Raw genomic sequence first — 20,339 nt, forward strand, 5'->3', positions numbered from 1 at the left:
TGTTCTGCTGCAGCCCCAAATGCCACTCCAGGGGGACAGAGGACCACTAGGAACAGCATGAAAGGAATTGGAGGTCAGTGCTAGGAGGGAGAAATCAGCAGCAATCACACACCTTTTTCTGTTTGCAGATATCTTCTGGAGGATACAAGCTGTTTGACAAAGGTAAACTGGGGTTTTGCTACTAAGTATCCACTTAGACAAAACTGCAACCATTTACATGTCCAGACTAGCATACCTATTTATTGTAAAATTCACACTCTGTTTTTAGATTATTCCTTAAGTATCTTAGATACTCACAAAATTTTGAATACATGAAGGGCCCTCTGGCATTACAGAAAAGGTACTGTAATTTAAATCTGAACATCAGTTCTTCCACTGGCTCCTGTGCTATATTGATCAAAGGCCACCATGTCAGACCTTTTTATAGGATACCCTATGGGCCATTCATGTCAATTCTACTAATAAAGGGAGAAAGAACATCATTAGAGTACAAAGCAGATAAAACTTGTGGTACAGAGATGACCACAATTGATTCCAAAAATCTAACCACTTTTGAAAAGGCAAATGCAAACATATCCTAAGCGTATTACGTTTTTTCTTCTTTATGTTGGATAATAGGCATAAGACTGAGAAAGATCTTCATTTATGGCTCCAAGACAATCAGTGCTATGCATTTTTGCCACTGTTAGCAGAAAGGGAGCCAACATTAATCAAAGTCATCTACTTAGTAACCAGTAGAATCTGCTGAAACAGAACATTTGTGTCCTATCTAGATGCTCAAGTTCTACAGATCTTTTTATAGGATGCATTGTTTGAATATATGTTGTGGTTTTATCATGATTCAGAAGACTTATTTTATAGCTCATGGAATTATTGAAATATTGTGTACGTACTTTTGTTGGGTTTATGCCTTGAAAATACCTATTTACACGGTAAGTAATTTAATTCACTTACACTGGTATGATCAGTGTTACCTGAGTATCCTGTCCACTGCTTAGTAGCATGTTTTTGAGGCAGTAAGCAAATTCACAAAGCTAACACTGGACGTCTCCATCTGCTGAAATGTTAAGAATAATCTCTTCTAGAAGTTCTTAAAGTTTGTCGTCTTAAAGACCACGTTTCTTAAAGCTCAGATTTTATACATCCCATTTCTGGGCTGTACTGTAAAGGCATTCAAGACAACTCATCAAAGTAAAAATGCCTTTAAAACAAAATTAAACAGATAAGCAAACTGAAACCAGGAATAACAAAAATCACAGATGCTGAAAACAAAGTTGAGACATCATCTGTATATGATTAAAAGCAGAAGTAAAAGGATGGCCATCAGCTGGTGCTTACAAAGTGTCATCATAGATGCAAGGCAAACTTGACTAAGGAAGAAGCTCGGCAGGTGGGGTGCCACCATAGAGGAAAACCTTCTCTTCATCAGCCTAAATGTACACCAAGAAGAGCCTCTAATTCACATCTCAGACAGGTAGTATGCAACAAGAACAAGTGATCCTTAAAATATTTTGGTCCAAGAATACCACATTAGAAACTGACTTTACCTGACAAATGGCAACAAAGGAAGTCCAGTAAGGTAGTCTGTTTTAAATGCATGCCTACATTAACATAAAACATCAATATAAATAAACTGATGGACTGCTTTATTAAAATTGATTCTCTTAACAACTTGTCATTTTTATTGAGTTCCTTGGAATAGTTTTTACGTTCTGCAAGTCATGGAAAGTTCAACTGATATGCAATAAAAAGCCTATATACTTAGGCTATATAAATGTGGTGTAAGTTCACATGAATGGAAACAATGTCATTTTTATCTCAGTGGCTTTGAGAAGATGCTTATTTACATGTCCTTTTGTCATACATACACAGTTCTAAGCTGCTTGGAAAGCTATTAATGGCATCTTCAAAATTCTTCTTGAAAGATCCCACTTTTTTAACTGTAATGCACACAACAAGCTCAAGACACCTGTAAGTCAAAAAGTATGAATTAGGCATTGCATACTGCTATGAGTTCAAGGACAGTCCAAACTCATGACATCCCTTCCACAGGACTTTTATTTAGCATAGTAAGTCTGATAACAAGCAAGTTCAAACAATACAAAAAATGGACTATACTATTAATACATTCCCTATAATTCATTTGTTCATTTGTAACAACTAATGGATAATTCATGTTTAATTCCTGCCACTGAGGCCACACATAGTAACACTTTCACCTTAACAAAGTTTTACCAAAAATTGTGTTTTGGATACTCTTAAGTTAACTTTAATCTTAAATAGAACACTGGTTGCTCTCCCCTGCCATTCTATTTCAACACAATTATAGACATGCCTGAGATGGCTGTCCAACAAGGGAAGCTGCTGCTCAGCGTAGAAATGTCTCACAACTATTCCAAAATGAAAGAAAATCTTCACTATGCTGGTCAAACACTAGACCCAGAATTATGTGTGGGTATCCCTATCCATATAAGAGATGGCATTGCTCTACTTGAAAATATATGGAAGGTATTTTAGACGGCAAAGTCAAGGATTGGGCATTCACAAACTAAGAACCTAGTATCTTCCTTACAAAACAGATGTTGCTTTCACAATGCCACTAACTAGAATAAAGTAAGGTAGTATGATGAGCTGTATTTACTTTTGGCCACAGAAGCTTGCAACACCATTGGGTAGGGGTAATAGCTTCCTTCCACCTAGAATATAAACAATCCCCCACTATGAGGAGCAGTTAACTACCTTTGTCTCAAGCTGTATTTCCTTAACATTCTTTCACAAAAGTGAATACAAAAATAAAGTCAGGAGCACCTCAAAAAAATTCAGTGATAAATACTGTTTTACAGCCACAGGTTTTAAAATATGTAAACGTATTTTGAGCCATTTCAGCACATTTTAAGAACAAGCTCATCAGCCAGTTATACAAACTCAGTTCTTTAGCACTTGCAATGCAAAGAGTGCTTCACTGGGTCTTCCACTTGTCAGTTCTTCCCATGAATCGGTGGGACAGCTCCCTTTTGGTCCTTTTATGCAGAACAAAGCAGAGAGATTGTGACTTGCCCAAGACAATTCTATGAATTCAACTGGACCAAGATGGAATATGACTTTAACATGCCAAACAAAACAATTACACAGTATTAGTTATATCTTTTAGTCAATCTCTGGCCTGCTTATTAATTAGTGTCTCTGGGCTATGTACAGCACAGAGTTTGCCATAAATACAGCAAAGGAAATTTGAAATGTAAGAAACACTGTGTGAGGATGGTACATAGTATAAAAGGCTGGCTGCTAGAAAAGCTTCCCAGAACATTGTCTGGAAAATAGTTGTCCAAAAGCCTGTTCAGGAGCACGTGTTATAGAATATCTGATTAGATCTCACAACTTTTTATTTTACACTAGTACAAAAGACTCCAACAGTGCTAGAGAGGGGTGTTTAATTCATTCCACCCAGGCCTCTCTCAATTTAAGTAATTTAAATCAGATTTAAACCCTAACTGAAAAAATACAGATATCCTTTTTTTTTTAATAATATTTTTTATTTTTAACATCTAAAACAGTAAACTACAAGAAACTACAATAGTACAAGGGGAGGGAAAAAAGGAAAAAAGAGAAGGGGAAGGGGGGGTGGAAAAAAGGGGAAGGCAGCATACAAACACTAAACACTACACTTCAATGCTTTCCCTTCATACTGCCATAATTAAAAATTAAAGCTTAATAAAGTAATGATGGAATGGTTGATCTTACAAAATACAAATTACAGTTCAAATTAAATCTTTCCCCCCCCCCTGGGCCTCGGACGCAGTTCTCTCTGAGCAGCTACAGCCGCAGCGCTCATTGCCTCCCCCCTCCCTTCAGGCTTCGAATCTTCTTCTTTTTGCTTGGTGTCTTGCCCAAATTCTTGATTTTTGTCCACAAAATCCCTTAGCTGATCTTCCGAATTAATCTTGTAAGCTTGATCTTTATAACTAAACCAGATTCCTTCCGGAAATAGCCATTTGTACTTTATGCCACGTTCCCTCAAGAGAGCTGCCAGCCTTTTATACTTAAGTCTTCTCTTCCGAACTAAAAATGGAACGTCCTTCAGTATCTTGACTTTATTTCCCAGAAAGTCCAAGTCTGCATTATATGAGTTATATAGGATATTGTCCCGGACCCTCCTAGATGAAAACTCAATAACAATCTCGCGAGGCAGCTGCCGCTTCATTGCATATTTTGAAGAAAATGGCGCTTTTAACTTCTTCTTTAGTTGCCCTCGCGGGTATCGCTAAAAGTTCCGAGGCAAGATCCCTTAAATCCTCGTTTTCCTCCTCTTTAACATTCTGGAGACGCAAAATGGTCTGTGTTCGCTCCACTTGCAGCCCAATCAGCTGGTTTTCCACCAACTTTAGCTCCTTGTTCGTTGCTCTCATAAGTGACGCATTTTCCCGAGCAGACTTCTCTGCCCCCCCGCTACTTCCTTGATGGCTTTCACATTGCTCTCAATTAAGCCCACCCTTTGATCTGTTTCATTCAGCTTGTCAACAAAGGGTTTTATGGCTTCGATGACCGATCTTTTCACCAATTCCTCGAGCGACTCTCCTTTCCCCTGCAGGGCAGCCGAGATTGACTTGCCCAGAGCAGGACTCTGCTTTTTCGCTGCCATTTTAGGGGGGGGGGGACTGCCAATCTTCCAAGACTCTGCGAGGGGGAAAAAATCCGAATCTTCTTAACTTCAGATCCCACCACTCCTCCACATGCGCTTGTAGTGACAGAAGGGATTTGCTTACTTACAGACTTCCGCCTAGTCCTGTTCTTTGCTGTTTTCCGTGGCCCGGCAGCACGCAGGGTGCCGCGCACGTCTGCCGGCCTCCATAGGGACAAACGGGCAATTTACCCCCTGCCTCGATTTGCCAGAGGGCTCTTCCCGCCGCGTCCCGGACCCAGACTCCCTCCCTGGGAGTCCTGGGGGCTAACCTTTGCAGATCAGCCGCCCGGTCAGGCTGCTCGGCCGCTTCCTCTCGGACCTGCCGAGAGGAGCGTCCGACATGGCCGTGAAAACGAAACTGAATAAAAAAAATACAGATATCCTGATCATGCTCACACTTTTTCCACTGAAGCTTGGGAGGACTTAAATATATTCAGAAAATGGGAAGGGGGTGGGGTGGGATAAGCCTCCATGGCTGCTCTGAAGTTTAAAAGCAGTTATGGGAGACATGATGTGGCATGTCCATAATCAGATCTGTTTCAGTCACTAGCTGCGAAAAGATCAAAAGAATCTTGAATTACAGTCTATGAGGACTAACAGAAAGGAAAGCTATCAAATGAGAAAATAGTAAGCAAAAACATTAAACATAATGAGCATAGAACTATCACAAACAGCACCTAGAATGAATACCGCATCAATAGCAAGGCTGACACCCTTGACATCACTGCACCTACATCATCATATATTCTAATAGTCAAGTGTGGCCCCATCTGCAGATACTTAAATCTGTAGATCAGAGCCAAACTAAGAGAAAACAGTTCTGCAAATTTGCGGGACCCCCCCTCCCCCATGTTTGCACAAAAATCTGAAAACTTAACAAAAGTGGAGGGGGTAAATCCCCCCAAACCAAAAGCATTGTCTGTGCAAGCACAGACAAAGCTAAGATGCAGGCGGGGGAGGAGTGATCACTGTCCTTGAGGTAGCAAAACTACAGGCAGGCAGGAAGGTGAGGGAGCAAGAGAGTCACCACTGCCACATCAATGAAGCTGCGGGGCAGCTGGAAGAGTCACCACTGCTGTGGCAGTGAGATGTGGAGTAGCCAGCCAGGAATGTTGCCACAGCTGTCACCACGATTTTCACTGTTCCCAACTAGTTGTAAGAATTAGTGAAACTGTACCGATATAAATAAAACTACAGAGAGATTCCATTTCATCAGGATAATAAGTCATGATTTTCCATCTTCCCCCCAAACACTGAGAAATGTTGAATAAAGAAACTGTAGTTTGAGGTATTCAGTTCTCCCCTGCCCCTATTTGCTAAACTGAGGCATGGAATTAGAGTTAGAATGCATGTGTGCTACACTTCTGGGTGGAGAGTCAAACTTGTTCAAAGCAGTGTGTTGAAATGACTGTATTAAGACATTATGAGGTTTATTTGTTGTATATCATTTTATTTCATAATAAATGCCTCACAGTCAAGAGTTCAAAATTACATAGGGTTACACAAAACCCCTTGCATGAGTTTAACCAACATCTGTGGATCCCAACTAAGGAATTAGGGGCTACATATAAGAGATCTCCCTTTATATTTTAACTTGGTATTGAAATGTTGCACAACCCAGTATCTACAACTATACTAGCAACGTGTCTTTCTCCCAGCTAATCTCAATTATTTAGATAATGTAGTCAACATTCTGACTCACTATGCAAGCTTTTAATTTATATCAAGATTATATAATACCAAGGTATACCTGAAGCCTTATTTAAGAGCATTCATAACATTTTGGATGCCTTAGTCTTTGCTAAGCCTTCATTGCCAGAAATACTTTGTTTTCAAAAGCTCAGTGGGTTTTCTGCCTTGTCAAACCTACTTGGAATTCTGCAAAGAGTAACTTGGCAATGTGGTGAAGAAAAATAATTTAACAGGATTAGTATTTTCAAGTAACAATCTGAAAGCTGAAAAGAACTCAACTCAAGTTTTGAAGGCCACGCTAAGGCTATGATGAAGACTACAGAGAAGTCGAGTAATAACTCTCACATTTATACAGCTTGAGATGCAAGATCTTTCCCCTATGAGATGTTCCAAGGCAGTGAAGTTCAAAAAGTGAACATTCAAGGAAGATCTTTTCTTAGTAGTAGGATTCATTGGAAAATGGCAGTACAGCTCAGATCCTGATAAAAATACTTGGATTTTGGCATATGCTTAAGCAATACATAAATTAAACATTCACAGTCTTAGGCCAGTAGATACTAGCCATGCTAGGTTCTGCACCTGCACAGTGTAGTCCCCAACTGGTTGCCTTAGAAGGACAATATATCAAGAAACTGGTACTGGAACAAAGATTCTAGAGAATGGCCCTTCTGGTGAACAGCAATACCAAACACAGCAACATCATGATTTCACATACTCAGGGCATAATACTTTATGAGTACAGGCTCATCATTATACTACAAGAATATAGCAGTTCCTCTAATAGCCCTTGATGTTTGTGAGTACATATTGCCAGGCCAGCTGGTAAGAGAGGGCACAGCCATCTCAATGGGATTGTCTTTGTAAAAGAACACATTTGTCTTTGGGTGTGTTCAGGGCTGGTGCCAGAGGTTTTGGCGCCTGCGGCGGCGTACGCATGCTCTGCGTGCACACGCGCGCCATGGACTGCGTGATGACGTCATCACAGACGTCATCACGTGCCGCAGGGGGGCTGGGCGGCACGTGGAGGACCGCCAAGCGCAGAAGCTGTGAGCTGCTGCTGGAGCGGCACGCGGAGGCTGCTCTGTGCGCTGCCCCAGCAGCAGCTCACGGCTTCTATGCCCGGCTGGGGTGGAGGAGTGCGCAGAGGAGCTGGGGTGGCTGCAGTAGCTGCAGCCAGCCAGGCAGCCCCGTGCTGCCGCCGCCACATGCCCCAGTTGAGCGCAGAAGCTGCATGCCGGGGCTGGGGCGGCGCGCGGAGGCTGCTCCGTGCACCACCCCAGCAGCAGCTCATGGCTTCTGCGCCCGGCTGGGGCGGAGGAGCGCGCAGTGGAGCTGGCGTGGCTGGTTGCAGCCCAGTAGCTGCAGCCCAGTCATGCCAGCTTCGCTGCGCGTGCCTCCACCCCCAACACCCCCTCCAGCGCCCCTCCAGTGCCCGCGCGCCCGAGGCCACTGCCTACCTGGCCTCCATGGGCGCGCCGGCCCTGGGTGTGTTGTAAGACAAGGAAGAAGGGGAAGCCATTGTCCTAATGAAAATCTTTGCCCTGTGGAGACAGAAAGTTAGGGCACTATGGAGATCTAGGGGAGAGAAAACATGCTAGATGCAATTTTTGATCCTAGAAATAAAATTAATATGTTTCTATCTTGGTTAAGGTGAAACTAGGAGACAACTGTAAGCACCATTTTCTCTATATGCATTCTCAGGGTTTAAGATCCTGCAACATAAGCAGCAATAGGAACTAAAATAAACAGAACATTCTGAGATCTCAGAAATAGAAGCCAAGGCTAGAACTATACACAGCAAAGGGATTGGATCTGAAGGCTGTTTCTTTAATTTTAGCTGCACCGGGGCGGGGGGGAGGGTCCCCTTTGGTTCATCAGAAGGTTATTACCCAGTAGATCTGAAAAACCTCAGTCCCAGCAGCAATTCTGTTCTTCTGGGATTCAGAAGTCTGTTTTAATAATGAGGCTAGAGCTAATCCCTCAAAAGACAACTGGGCAACAGAATTAGCAAAATAGAGCAGCAGAGGTTACTGGAGTCCAGAATAATTTTGGGACCCCTAGAGGAAAATGTTACATTCTCCTAAGACAAAGAAAGCTGCAAGCCAAGTTCATTCCCAAAGGGAGACAAAGTCTGGAAGAATTATTCCTACCAGCTTTCTTTAAGACAAAAATTTGCAATATTCTGCATAGTATTCCTCTTCAAAACAAGCAGCAGTAACTACATCTATCGAAAGTGGGCAACATACTTTCTCCACCAAATTTCTATTCTGCAGAAACACAAAGGGAATAATAAGTTTGCTGTTGCTCTGGGATTTCAGGCTCGCTCCCTTTAACCCCTTCAGGAGTGCTTGATAGGAAAGTTAGCCGGCCTTTCTGGGTTCCCGAGGCCATTTTCCCCCTTTGTTCCTTGCATCCCTCCCTCCTTCCCGGGTGCAGAGGCGGCGGCTGGGCGACAAACTCAGCCCTACCTGCCTGCTTCCTCTGCACCCCCCACCCCGGAAGGGGACCCTCTGCTGACCGCTCCAAAATCGCTGCAACAGAGGAAGTCGCTGAGGTTCCCAAAGCCTGGCACCTCCGAGAATGTGAAGAGTGCTTTCCCCCCACATACACACATAAATAAAGGAAGTTTCATGGGGAAAGAACCCGTGGTCCAAAGGCCTACAAGTATGTGCAAAGTGCCACCCCCTAACTCCCACTCAGAGTGAAGCACTGACTGGAAGGGAATGAGAGGCCAGGGGTGATTACACAAGTTCCATGGCTGAGTAAAGAACCTGGTTCCTTCCACCTAGAGCACAGCGCTGCCCTCCTTACACTCTCCTGGTTCCCTTGCAGACTTTATCTCACTCCCGTCATTAATACTCGGCATGCCTGCAGCCATTGCGCCGGGATCCGGGTGGGAGAGCAGGCAGATGGGCTGGCGGGCTGAGCATGCCCACCACTGCCACACTGGGATTGGAGTACGGAGGGCTGATTGGCGGGCAGGCGGGCATTGGTGGTGCTGGCCCCATCGCAGCTGGGAAGAGCTTTGAAAGTGGGCCCTTCCTTCCCACCGCCAGCCAATTGGGACTGGGGAGGGTGGAGCCAACCTGCTGCCGGCCCTTCTGAGGCCACAGAGGTTTTGGAAGGATTGCGTCTGGGCCAGTTTAAGAGATGAGTCGTCTTGAACACGCTTACCCCTTAATGTAATAAGATTAAGGTTAAGAAGTCAGAATGTTACTCAAATATCCTGTTTGTATTTGAGAATCTAAGTAGCAGCATCAGTGGGCCCAGCAAAAACATCATTTTCACTTTTCATTTAAAGCTGAAGAGAGATTTAAAAGCTAGCCATCAGTAACTCCCAGACAAGTTGTATTCAAGTGATACAATAACACATTTAAACAAACATTTCTGCTACATTTTCCACATAGATAACATTGGACATATTTTATCAAAGCAGCAAACAGCAGACTGAACACAGGCAACACCATTTTCCATTAAAAACATGAGAGCCTAAGTAAGACTGTCAACTGCCATTCTTTACATGATTCAGTAGGAAAAGGCACAGTAAACCTGCTTGCCTCCTGATCATCTGAAACAGCAGAGCCCAGTGTGTACTCTTACACTTTCCCCCTTCAACTTCCTCCCTGCATTTATGTTACACTGACCTTCTAGCCACACAAGCAGGAACACAGAGGAAAACAGATGAAGACATGCATCTCTGTAAGAGATGGTGAATTCTTTTACCAAAATATGTTTGTCCCTTTCTTCATGTGCTTTTAGAATGCAAAGGGGAAAAGGTCAGGATGGATGCAGCTCTAAGAGACTTGAAGGCCATCTAGAATATATAGCAATTAAATATTTCCAAGAAATATTATGAATTTATGCAGCTTCCTGATCTGTGGTTGGATACAGAGAAGCTTCATAAATTGTAATCATTCCAACGCCAACATAAACGGCAAATGCAGTTCACAGTATAGCACATTCAAAACCTGTTCTTATACTGTGTGTTGTGCTAGAAATAATGCTCCTCCTATAGGAGCAGTTTAAAAATATCAGTATCTTTACAGTAAAAAAAGATCCCACACACCTTTCATTTATATCAGTCTATTCAGTGCATACTTTCAATATAAAGGAAGCAGTTTGTAGATTAAGTAGTTGTGCTGACTTTAACTAGAACCTCTTGGTCATTTGCCATAGCATTCAAGTTGTTTTACTGTAATTTCTCAAAGTGCACAGCTTCTAGAAAAGGAATGTCAGAATTCAGTGAATCTACTAGTGCAACTTAAGAAAAGATTACAACTATAAATAGTCGTAAAGTTAAAATGTGTCCTCCATAGATAGGGTGTTCATTTGTGGTTTACACTTAAGCAGTACTGCATGATCATCACCAGTAACATGGATCCCTTGCTTTCAGACAAAGTCTTTACAATTACTTATCAAGCTGCTTCTTCCTGATGTAACCTGACACTTTGACTGTCCATGGTTTCTCTTCTCAGTATCAAATTTTTGAGTCCAATGGGCTCTTTGATGCAGTTTTATTCTGTTCATTTTCTGTAGGGCTCTCAATTGACACCTGAGTGGGAAATCAAAATGACAGATGATTATAATTCACAAACCAAAAAGAGGGGAGGTCCCCAAAATGGAAACAACAACAAGAGATTGCAGTCCTAGGAGACATATCGATTACAAGTTGACGATAATACAATTTTTAGTCTAATACTATTTTTTTTATTTTTAACTTATAAAGTGCAAGGTGCAAAGTGCAATTTCATCTATATCACAGTTCATATTCAAAAAAGTCCTTTTCCTTTTTGTTAATCTCTTTATTCCTTTTTGTAGGCAGAAGACTGTTGGTGGAGAACAAAGGCTGCGTCCAATGGGGAGCAATGGTCCAGACAGTTGACAACGGGTGCGCTAGCAACTAAAACATCCCGTTTCGCACTGCTTCTTCACAAACCACATTCAGAAAGCATTTCCAAGCAAAATTATTTCATTCCATGCATCGGTAGTAAGTTCTTCATATTCTCCAATATGAACTGTGATATAGATCTGTCTTTGGACGCATTGGTTGACTGAAAGAATGTGTTTTGGGGTACCAGCTATATGAATATGTATATATATTAGATTGTTAATAGATGAAATTGCACTTCGCACCTTGCACTTTATAAGTTAAAAATTTAAAAAAATAGTATTAGAGTAAAAATGTAGATAATTATAATCAACAATTCCCAAAGTTGCAATGGAAATAATTCAAGGCATTAGGAGGGTATACCGATCAGAAAACAAGTTTAGCCAAAACAGGTATGGATGGAATAGTAAAAGAATTTCCTCTCCATCTCTGAATTAAAAATTGTTCAGACTGCAGGCATTTAAGCATACATTCTTAAGACTGCACAGGCACACAAGCATCCAAATCTTCACCACTGAGTCACAAGTTATTCTATCCAAAACTTTGATGAATCAGCACTGCAACTAATACATGCTCACAAGCAAGAATATCCTATTCTTCTCCTATCCTGCTGTTCTCTGTGGTTACCACTGTGATAAGTTCCCCTACTCTTGACCTTGGGATGAAGGAGCTGGGACTGGCCTGAACAGAAAGCATGGCAGAGCTGTTTCCCCCTTCACCTCTACCATCAGCTGGCCAGTGGTAGAGATGAAGCTGAGGAGAGTTTCTGCCTCAGGCCTCTCTCCACCAGCCACCAGCAGCAAGAGGATAGGGATCCTTGGAGGAAGAAGTATGCCCTGCTGTCTTCTAGCCATCATGCTGCTTCATCCTTCTCCACTTGCCCACACACTAGGGTTGCTGGTCCCCTCACCACCACTCACCTGGCTGGGGGCGGGGCAGGAACAAGCCTCTCGGGCTGCACTCCTAGCACAGCGTGATGACATCACTTCCAGGAGTGATGTCATCACACTGCACATACACACGCAGCAACAGTGACTCTACCAGTGCCATTGACACTCATCTCTCCTAGGCACCACTGCCCACCTTCTCAACACAACAGCAGCTTCCTCCTTTTTCTTCTGGCAGTTGCATGTTTCTCTTCCCAGCCACAGCTCCCAACTGTTGCCTTCTCATGTACTGTTCTTTGGGGTTGTTAGGAAATACTCAAAATGGCAGCCAATCTCATAACAGCATCATAAGATCTTCTTTCTCTCTTTAACATCAACAATTTGGGTCTTAAAACTTCTCATTGTTCTTTCCAAGCTTTTCAGATTTCTCCTATCTGTATATTGTGACATATAGTTGAGCCTCTGGCCACTTCTAGGATTTTGGGAAGGTCAGAGGGCACCATAAAAAAATGGATGCCATAAGGGCATTTCAATTTGTTTCTCTAGAGATGGAATGAAAAACAGGGTTGCACTTACCTGTAACTATTATTCATCAAGTGGTCTTCTGTGCAGGTACACATTGGGACTGCATATGGGCAGGCCAGTCATAGAGAAGATTTCCAGAGCTTTCTAGAAGACTAGATGCCCCACCTCCCTTTGGCACTTTCCTGCCAAAAATATCACGTGACCAGGAGGAGGGGCGCTTTCTTCCTCAGTTCTCTCCATGTCACCACCAAAGACCCCCAGAAACTAAGGTTCCAGGGAGTTCATAGCAAGGCAGGAGGGAGGGATGCATGCCTGCACAGAAACTATTTGATGAACAAATAGTTAAAGGTAAGTGCAACCCTGTTTTCATCTTTGTGGCTTCTGTGCAGTCCCGTGTTGGGAGAGTAGCAAGCTCGCTTACTGAAGGAGTTGGGTATGAAGGTCTCAAAAGTAAGAGACTATGGAGGACCACCTTTCCAAGAATTTAGTGTCTCATTGACATTCACCCAGAGGTGCTTCCAAAGAAGCACAGTGCTCAAGTGTCCCTGCCAAAGTACAAGCAGGAATGCAGCAAGAAAAAAAACAGTGCTCTGATGGGGAGAGCCCTGAAAGGTAAAGGACATTGAACAGTCATGCTCTCGAGAGAGAGTGTGATAGCCTCTACCAATCCACAAAGGAAGGGTTATGGGAGGATACTGCCAGGTCTCTCTTATAGCTTGAATGGCTAATACAACCAATAATGTGAGACATGAGAGTTGCAAGCCAACCCCTGGTAGGGGATACTGGCCAGGGCACTGGACACATTAACACTGTGGAACACTATGAATGGGGAGACATAGGTTAGAACACACAATGTCCTCATTCCACAGGTGGAAGTGCTGTACACTAAAAATGAAACACCAGGGAGGTGCAAAAAGTTTACAAGGAGTTTCAGCCCTACTTTGAATGTCTTTGGAGATCCAATAAGGAAAAGGAAGGTTTAGAGAGTCTGAGTCCCAATCATAATCAACAGCACAAGAAGCAGGGTCCAAGTCCTGCTATAGCCTCAGTAGACTCTTACCCACTTAGAGGTGCAAGGTATGGTAGTCAAGGAGCAGCAGTTGTCACTCAGAAAAAGACTGGAGACTACTGCTAAAGTTCAGGAAAAGGCACTGACCAAAATTGCCAAAGTTATCAGTGGTAGTGAAAACATGGCAGATCCATAATGAAAACAGTGAAGTAGGTATGATAGGGCTGAAGGAAGGACAGACAGTATGCACCATCAATGAACCTTGTGCTGCTAGCAGAACAATCTGTGCAGCAAAAACAGCCAGAGGATAAAACATAAAAACAGATGGACCTTGTCTGGATTAGCAAGGGCATTCCCCAGTAGAGGGAGTTCCTGGCAGCAAAGGAACAAACAAAAGGGCAGGCTATGGACCATCACAGTGTGTAGTAAGGCTAAATAGCCCATGCCTTCTATTGAAGTATCTAGGAGTTGGTGCCAGTTAGTTGAGGAAAGCATAATTACAATGACAAAGTATTTGCAGTAAAACAAAAGACAAAGAACAGTATGGTATGTCTAGTACCCTAGGTGAAAGCAGTAGTAGTTTGACAAAGTCATTTTGCAGAAGACTAGGAGCCACCTAACAACACATCCTAATAGCAGGGCCCCCTCACTGAAGGGGCGGCCCCTGAGATGGCACTAACTCTCAGAATCACAGCATCACAAGAGTGCCCCTGAGAAGAACAGAGCACTGAAAGCATGAGAATAGTGCACATATGCTGTGTCTAGGAAAGAAGAAAACAAATTTGGGTGTTCCTTGAAGTGTGAAACTACTTAAACGGAAGACAAATTCTGCCAAGGTGACACATACAAGTCTATAAGAACACAAAAGTGAAATTTTCTTCTTTAAATGTAGTTTATACTTCACTAGAATTACTATTGATGGTTAAAAACTTTTAAAAGAAAGAATTCTTCTCAGCCTCAAGGATGAGGCAAGGAAAAAGCAGAGAACAGCAATGGACATCCTTTCTCTGCGATGGCAAAAAAGAGAACTGAGGAAATACCTCCCCTCCTGCTGGTTATGTGAGGATTTTGGCGGAAAAGTGCCAAAGGCAGGACGGGTGCTCCTAGTCTTCTAGAAAGTTCTGGAAATCTTCTCCGTGACTGGCCTGTGCCACAAAGGTGAACTAACATTTAAATATATTTGAGACTATATTTTGAGGAAGGTTGGTGTTGGATGTTTCTCAGTCTTCCCTCCCCATACAGATTTTTAAATATTTTGTTTAAATTAAATCTTCAAGAAAAATTGAACTTTTTTTTAAGGAGGCCATGAAGCTTGCAGGTAATCACATTAATTGCCCAAGAATAACGTGCTGGCAAGTTGCAACCAACTCATAGCAACCCCATCCACAGGATGTTCAGGCAAGAGATGAGCATAGGTGGTTTGCCATTGCCTTCCTCTGCAGAGCAACCCTAGTCTTCCTTGGTGATCTCCAATGCAACTGTGCTTAGCTTCCATGTTATGACAGGTAAAGGTAAAGGTAGTCCCCTGTGCAAGCACCAAGTCATTACTGACTCATGGGGGGACGTCGCACCACGACGTTTTCTTGGCAGACTTTTTACGGGGTGGTTTGCCATTGCCTTCCCCAGTCATCTACACTTTACCCCCAGGAAACTGGGTACTCATTTTACCAACCTCGGAAGGATGGAAGGCTGAGTCAACCTTGAGCTGGCTACCTGAACCCAGCTTCCGCTGGGATCGAACTCAGGTCGTGAGCAGAGCTTGGGCTGCAGTACTGCCGCTTACCACTCTGTGCCACGGGGCTATTCGGTTGCTAACACATTTCCCAATATTTATTCAAATAAAATAAATTGTGGTGGGAGGCCTTAGTTACCATCTGCCATTGTGGAAGCAGGGACTCCAACAGGAGAATCCAGTTGAAGCCAATACTAGGGAGTCTATATGAGAGCCAATGTGGTGCAATGACTAGAGTGACGGACTGGGATGCTGGTGACCCAGTATTGATTTCTTGCTTTGCCGTAGAAGCTCACTGAGTAACCTAGGACTAATCACACACCCTTTTGGCCTAACCTACCTCACAGGGTTTGTTGTGAGATAAAAATGGAGGAGAAAAGATTGATATAAGATGCTTTGGGTTCCCACCGGGGAGAAAGGTGGGGCATAAATGAAGTACAATAGATATGCCTGTGTACAATGGATCTTATTTTGAGAGTATACTCCGGCTTCAACAGTTGCTAAGAAAGTGGGATAGGTTCCTCTGACTTTTCTCATGTCTCTTCTCATTTATTTTCCATAGTGAGGATCCCACTCCCCACCATTTTTCTTCCTGATAGTAGTGGAGCTGTTATTGCAGCTAAATGATTTCAAGTACACACACAACTCAACTGAAGCAAACTTGAGCCAAGTTGCAAGCTCAGGTGTCCATTACCTTTTAAGTCAGTTAATGCTAGGACCATGAAAGGCAGCGCAAACGTCCCCCTGCCCAGGCTAATCCCATCACCACCAATGCAACTTCTCTGTCCTCTTACTGCTTTCAGAGCACTTCAGAGGTGGTTGGCAATACTGCATGGGGTGGGGCTGTGAATGGAGTAAAGGAGGACAAGAAGAACAAGGGGTGGCAAGAAAGCAAGCAGGAGCCAGGGAACACACTGGTCAGTGTCATGTTGGAGACTGGTGCCTTCGACCAAAGGGATCACAGCAGTGCTACTTACTCCATGGATCCCATAGAGCCTCATTTGCAATTCCCATTAACCAAAAAAGCCACATGATTATTTTATGCCCTGAGCACCACCACACTCAATAATATATAGCTTAATATATAGCTGTTTTAATTTCCAGAGTACCTCCAAGCACGTAGGATTGTCTCTCCTCACCACTGGTGACCCTTAGTCAGCCCTTGTTATTTGGGGCGATGGGAAGGGCTTGCAAGTCAGACTTATGACACAAAACAACATGCAAGCTTTCATGTTCTCCAGAATTCTATAGAAGGCTGGATGTTTAAAAAATAATGCTTTTCTATGTTAAGAATTCCTTTCAAATTTTATCCTGTCTCTCAGGGAGAAAGGGTGAGTTAGAATCTCTTTCCATGCTAAGTTTTCTGCGTGCAAAGATTTGTATTTTATGGGCTAGCAGTCAACAGTGGCATGCCCCTTTCCATTTCATTGTTCAGCTACATATGTTGACCCAGCCTCATATACAGAACCCCTACATCTCCACTATCTTAATATGATAATATGATGACAAGCGGTGTTAAAAATAAAACTTAATCTTGGGTCCATGGTAGTGATGAAATTATTCCAGCTTCTGAAAGAAATTGTCCACTTGTCTGGAACATGAGAGAGTGCTCAGAAGTGCCACAGTGGCATGTCAAAGAGCCACTCAGTTTCTCAGGAGCCGTATGCATCACTGGACTACAGAAATGTTATATGCTAGGCAAGTTTTTATAATCAACAGCAGGGGAATAGAGCTGAGAATTTAAAAGTAATAGTAGGTTTGAACAGCAGGATGGAAGGTGGTCTACTAGTGCTGACACCACAAAAAGAATTCAACTCTATGGCTGCAGGTTCCCCACATGACACTTATCTTCCATTCCACTTACCAGAGGTACTTCCACTGAAGTTGGCAAAGTGGTTCAGGAGAAAAGGTGGGGAAACTTGCAGTCTAATAGGACATTATTACATAACATTACAGCAACAAGAAGTAATTTTATTTAAAGTCTTTTAAAGGAGATAACATGTGAAGGAAAAGAAGAGGATGCCAAGTCTTAAGTGAAATGTTACTCAAATTTCATTTCATTAATAAATGCATGCTTAATTTAAAGTAATCTATTATTCTATCACAGCAACCAAAGCCTCAATACTATTGTGTTTAATAATCTTATGTCATGCAGCAGATATTAGTACAATCTTGCCATTGGAAGACTACTTACAGATTTAATGTCAGCATTCATCATCCCTGAATTCACACTGTGTCTTCGCAAATCTGATTTGATAAAAACTAAAACAAAACAAAACACAGCATATAAATTCCAACATGTTCACAGCAGCAAATGCTTACACTCAGGACAGTGCTTGTGCTAATGCTAGCCATTTTGAATCTACAAACAATGCTTTTCAGAGAATTAGACCAGTAAGTATGAGGATGTATGATTCTGTATACCAGAAGATGTTTACTATTTATGTATGTATGTATGTATGTATGTATGTATGTATGTCATTTATAGTCTGCCTTTCTCACTGAGACTCAAGGTGGATTACACAGTATGAGATTAGTACAATTGGTATCAAGTACATTTCAATACAGTATCAAGGACATTTCATAAACAATACCATAGGGTAAATAGATACAAGTTTAAAGCACATAGTATTAGCAAGAATCCAATACAGAGTAGAAAAAATACTGAAGCAGAACATAATCAATTCTAGGACTAACATTAGACAACATGGAGCACTGGTGGTACATAGGAGTACATATTTAAAGCAGCATATAATATGTAAGGAATATAGTGATAAAGTCTATGGTCCCTAACTCATTAGCGAAGCATCTTCCCTACAATACAGGACTCCCATCTGAGTAAAAAGCCTTTTTGAATAGTTTGGTTTTGCACTGTTTACGAAACGCCAGGAGAGTGGGGGCTTTTCTGACTTCCTCAGGCAGGTCATTCTACAGGATAGGGGCCACCACAGAGAAAGCCCGTGTATGGGCTGCTGCTGACTTCACCTGTGTTGGAAAAGAAAGGGGGTAGGACACCACACTTTCCATGAACCATCTCCACGGTTGGTTTGCAGTCTTTCTGGTCTGAAAAAACTATAGCTGTTCCACGTGAACGCTTATCAAAGTGAATAAATGCATTTCTGAATTTCCAGAAAGCAGCTTGTAGAACTCAAAAGCAGCTATACTCCAACTTCTTCACCCATGTATTCAAAAGCACTCTTATTACCCAGTTTTGTGTAGTGGTTAAGAGTGGTAGGACCCTAATCTGGAGAACTGGGTTTGATTCCCCATTCCTAGACTTGAAGCCAGCTGGGTGACCTTGAGTCAGTCACAGCTCTTCCAGAGCTCTCTTAACCCCACCCATCTCACAGGGTGATTGTTGTGAGGATAATAACACACTTTGTAATCCGCTCTGAGTGGGTGTTAAGTTGTCCAGAAGGGTGGTCTATAAATCAAATGTTGTTATCGTTATTAATACTGCATGCCTAGAAAATTCACTAAGTCAATTATAACTGCATTGTATGTTGGAAGAGGTTACAAATGCAAATTATTTCAATAAAGATGTAGTGATGTGCTGGGAGACATAGTGATGTGCAAGAATTCTCAGAAGTCTATGAGTTGCCTCAACAGCCAGACACATAAGGTAAAAAAAGAAGTGCAGCAGAGGGCTCTAGATCTCTGAGCCCTTTCCATGCCAGAATATAAATTAGCTTGCAATGGAGGACTGGGGCAGGTCAGAGAACCCCACTGCAGAAGATGTGAATGTACAGACTTCTTCATGTCTGGTCTGTATCAGCTTAGAGGCCATGATTTAAGGCAAATAACAACAACTCACCTGGCTGGATTTATGGCAGGACCAAGGGTGGCAGAAAAACAAACAGATTGTACGATGGATATGTGTGGTAACCACATCACTAACCCTCACTTTGTTGATTCTGGCATAGCATCATTTACTCACAGACTAAGTAGCATTGGGATTGTTGCTGACAAATAAAGATAATGTGGGCTAACAGTGTTTAATAAACACCCTCCCCAATCACAGAGGTGAAGATTTCAGGCAGGGCAGGTTCTCCAAGTAATGAAAGTTCTTCAAACTAAAATATGCATCTTGGCATGTCCTTCCCATGTATCTAATAAGTATTTTCTATGTTCCTCAGTTTAGAAACATAGCCAACTCCATTTAAATCAAGCTGCCTACTAGGAGTGTGCGATTCGGGTTTCCGATTTGGGGAAAATACCTGAATCGGACCCGGTGCTCCCCGACAAGCAGCTGATCCAAGCCTGCTGGGGTGAAATGCCCCTTCCATGCTGCTTCCCAGCTGCTTAAGCCTGCAGCCCTGTCGCTTCCTTCACCAGCAGCAGGACAAGTGACTGGGGGTAGGATTGTAAACCAGCACCTTTCTAGCTGCTTGCAAGCGGCTAGAAAAGTGTAGGTTTAAACTTCCTGCCCTGCCATTTATTTCACCCATTGAGAGGGGGGAATCCCCTCCTCCCCCTCACCAGAATGGGGGAAGGAGGAAACCCCCTCCCCCCCCAATCGGGTGAAGTAAGGGGTGGCTGGGCTGGAAGTTTTAAAGCTTTCCGGTATGCTCCAAATCTTTACGGAGCATACTGAAGCCAGTCAATAAGCAAAGCCACTTCGGAAATTGACTATTTCCGACTTTTTTTCCCACTTTGGAAATTCCGAAGCCTAAAATCCAATTTTTTTTTCTTGCACTCCCCTACTGCCTACCATCACACGGGTCTGAAGTAGATGCTATTTGACATGTGACTGCCACAGGGGACTTGTGGATAGGTAGCAGTTGCAAGTTCCCTGTGGGAACTCAACCCTAAAGTGCACAGAGCCACAATTTGGATTGGGACCACTGCACAGGGACTCAAGCTTGTCCTCCTCATGCCTTTTTGCTGAGCTGAAACAAGGCTTTGCACACTTTGGCATGGAGTTC

The 20,339-nt window shown here is 42.8% G+C and overlaps 1 protein-coding gene across 1 annotated transcript in view; it reads right to left on the bottom strand.

Moving 5' to 3' along the window:
* Positions 1 to 9,436: 9,436 nt before the first annotated feature.
* FLVCR1 (FLVCR heme transporter 1) overlaps positions 9,437 to 20,339 on the bottom strand; it is a 37,145-nt gene continuing 26,242 nt past the window's right edge. The window contains exons 9-10 of the mRNA XM_054985958.1: positions 17,609 to 17,676; positions 9,437 to 10,925 (exon numbers count right to left, since the gene is read on the bottom strand). Of these exons, the coding sequence (XP_054841933.1) occupies positions 10,851 to 10,925; positions 17,609 to 17,676 (143 nt within the window). The 3' untranslated portion in view covers positions 9,437 to 10,850. The remainder of the gene's footprint in view (positions 10,926 to 17,608; positions 17,677 to 20,339) is intronic.

Source organism: Eublepharis macularius, chromosome 1, assembly GCF_028583425.1.
Source record: "Eublepharis macularius isolate TG4126 chromosome 1, MPM_Emac_v1.0, whole genome shotgun sequence".
NCBI classification, from domain to species: domain Eukaryota; kingdom Metazoa; phylum Chordata; class Lepidosauria; order Squamata; family Eublepharidae; genus Eublepharis; species Eublepharis macularius.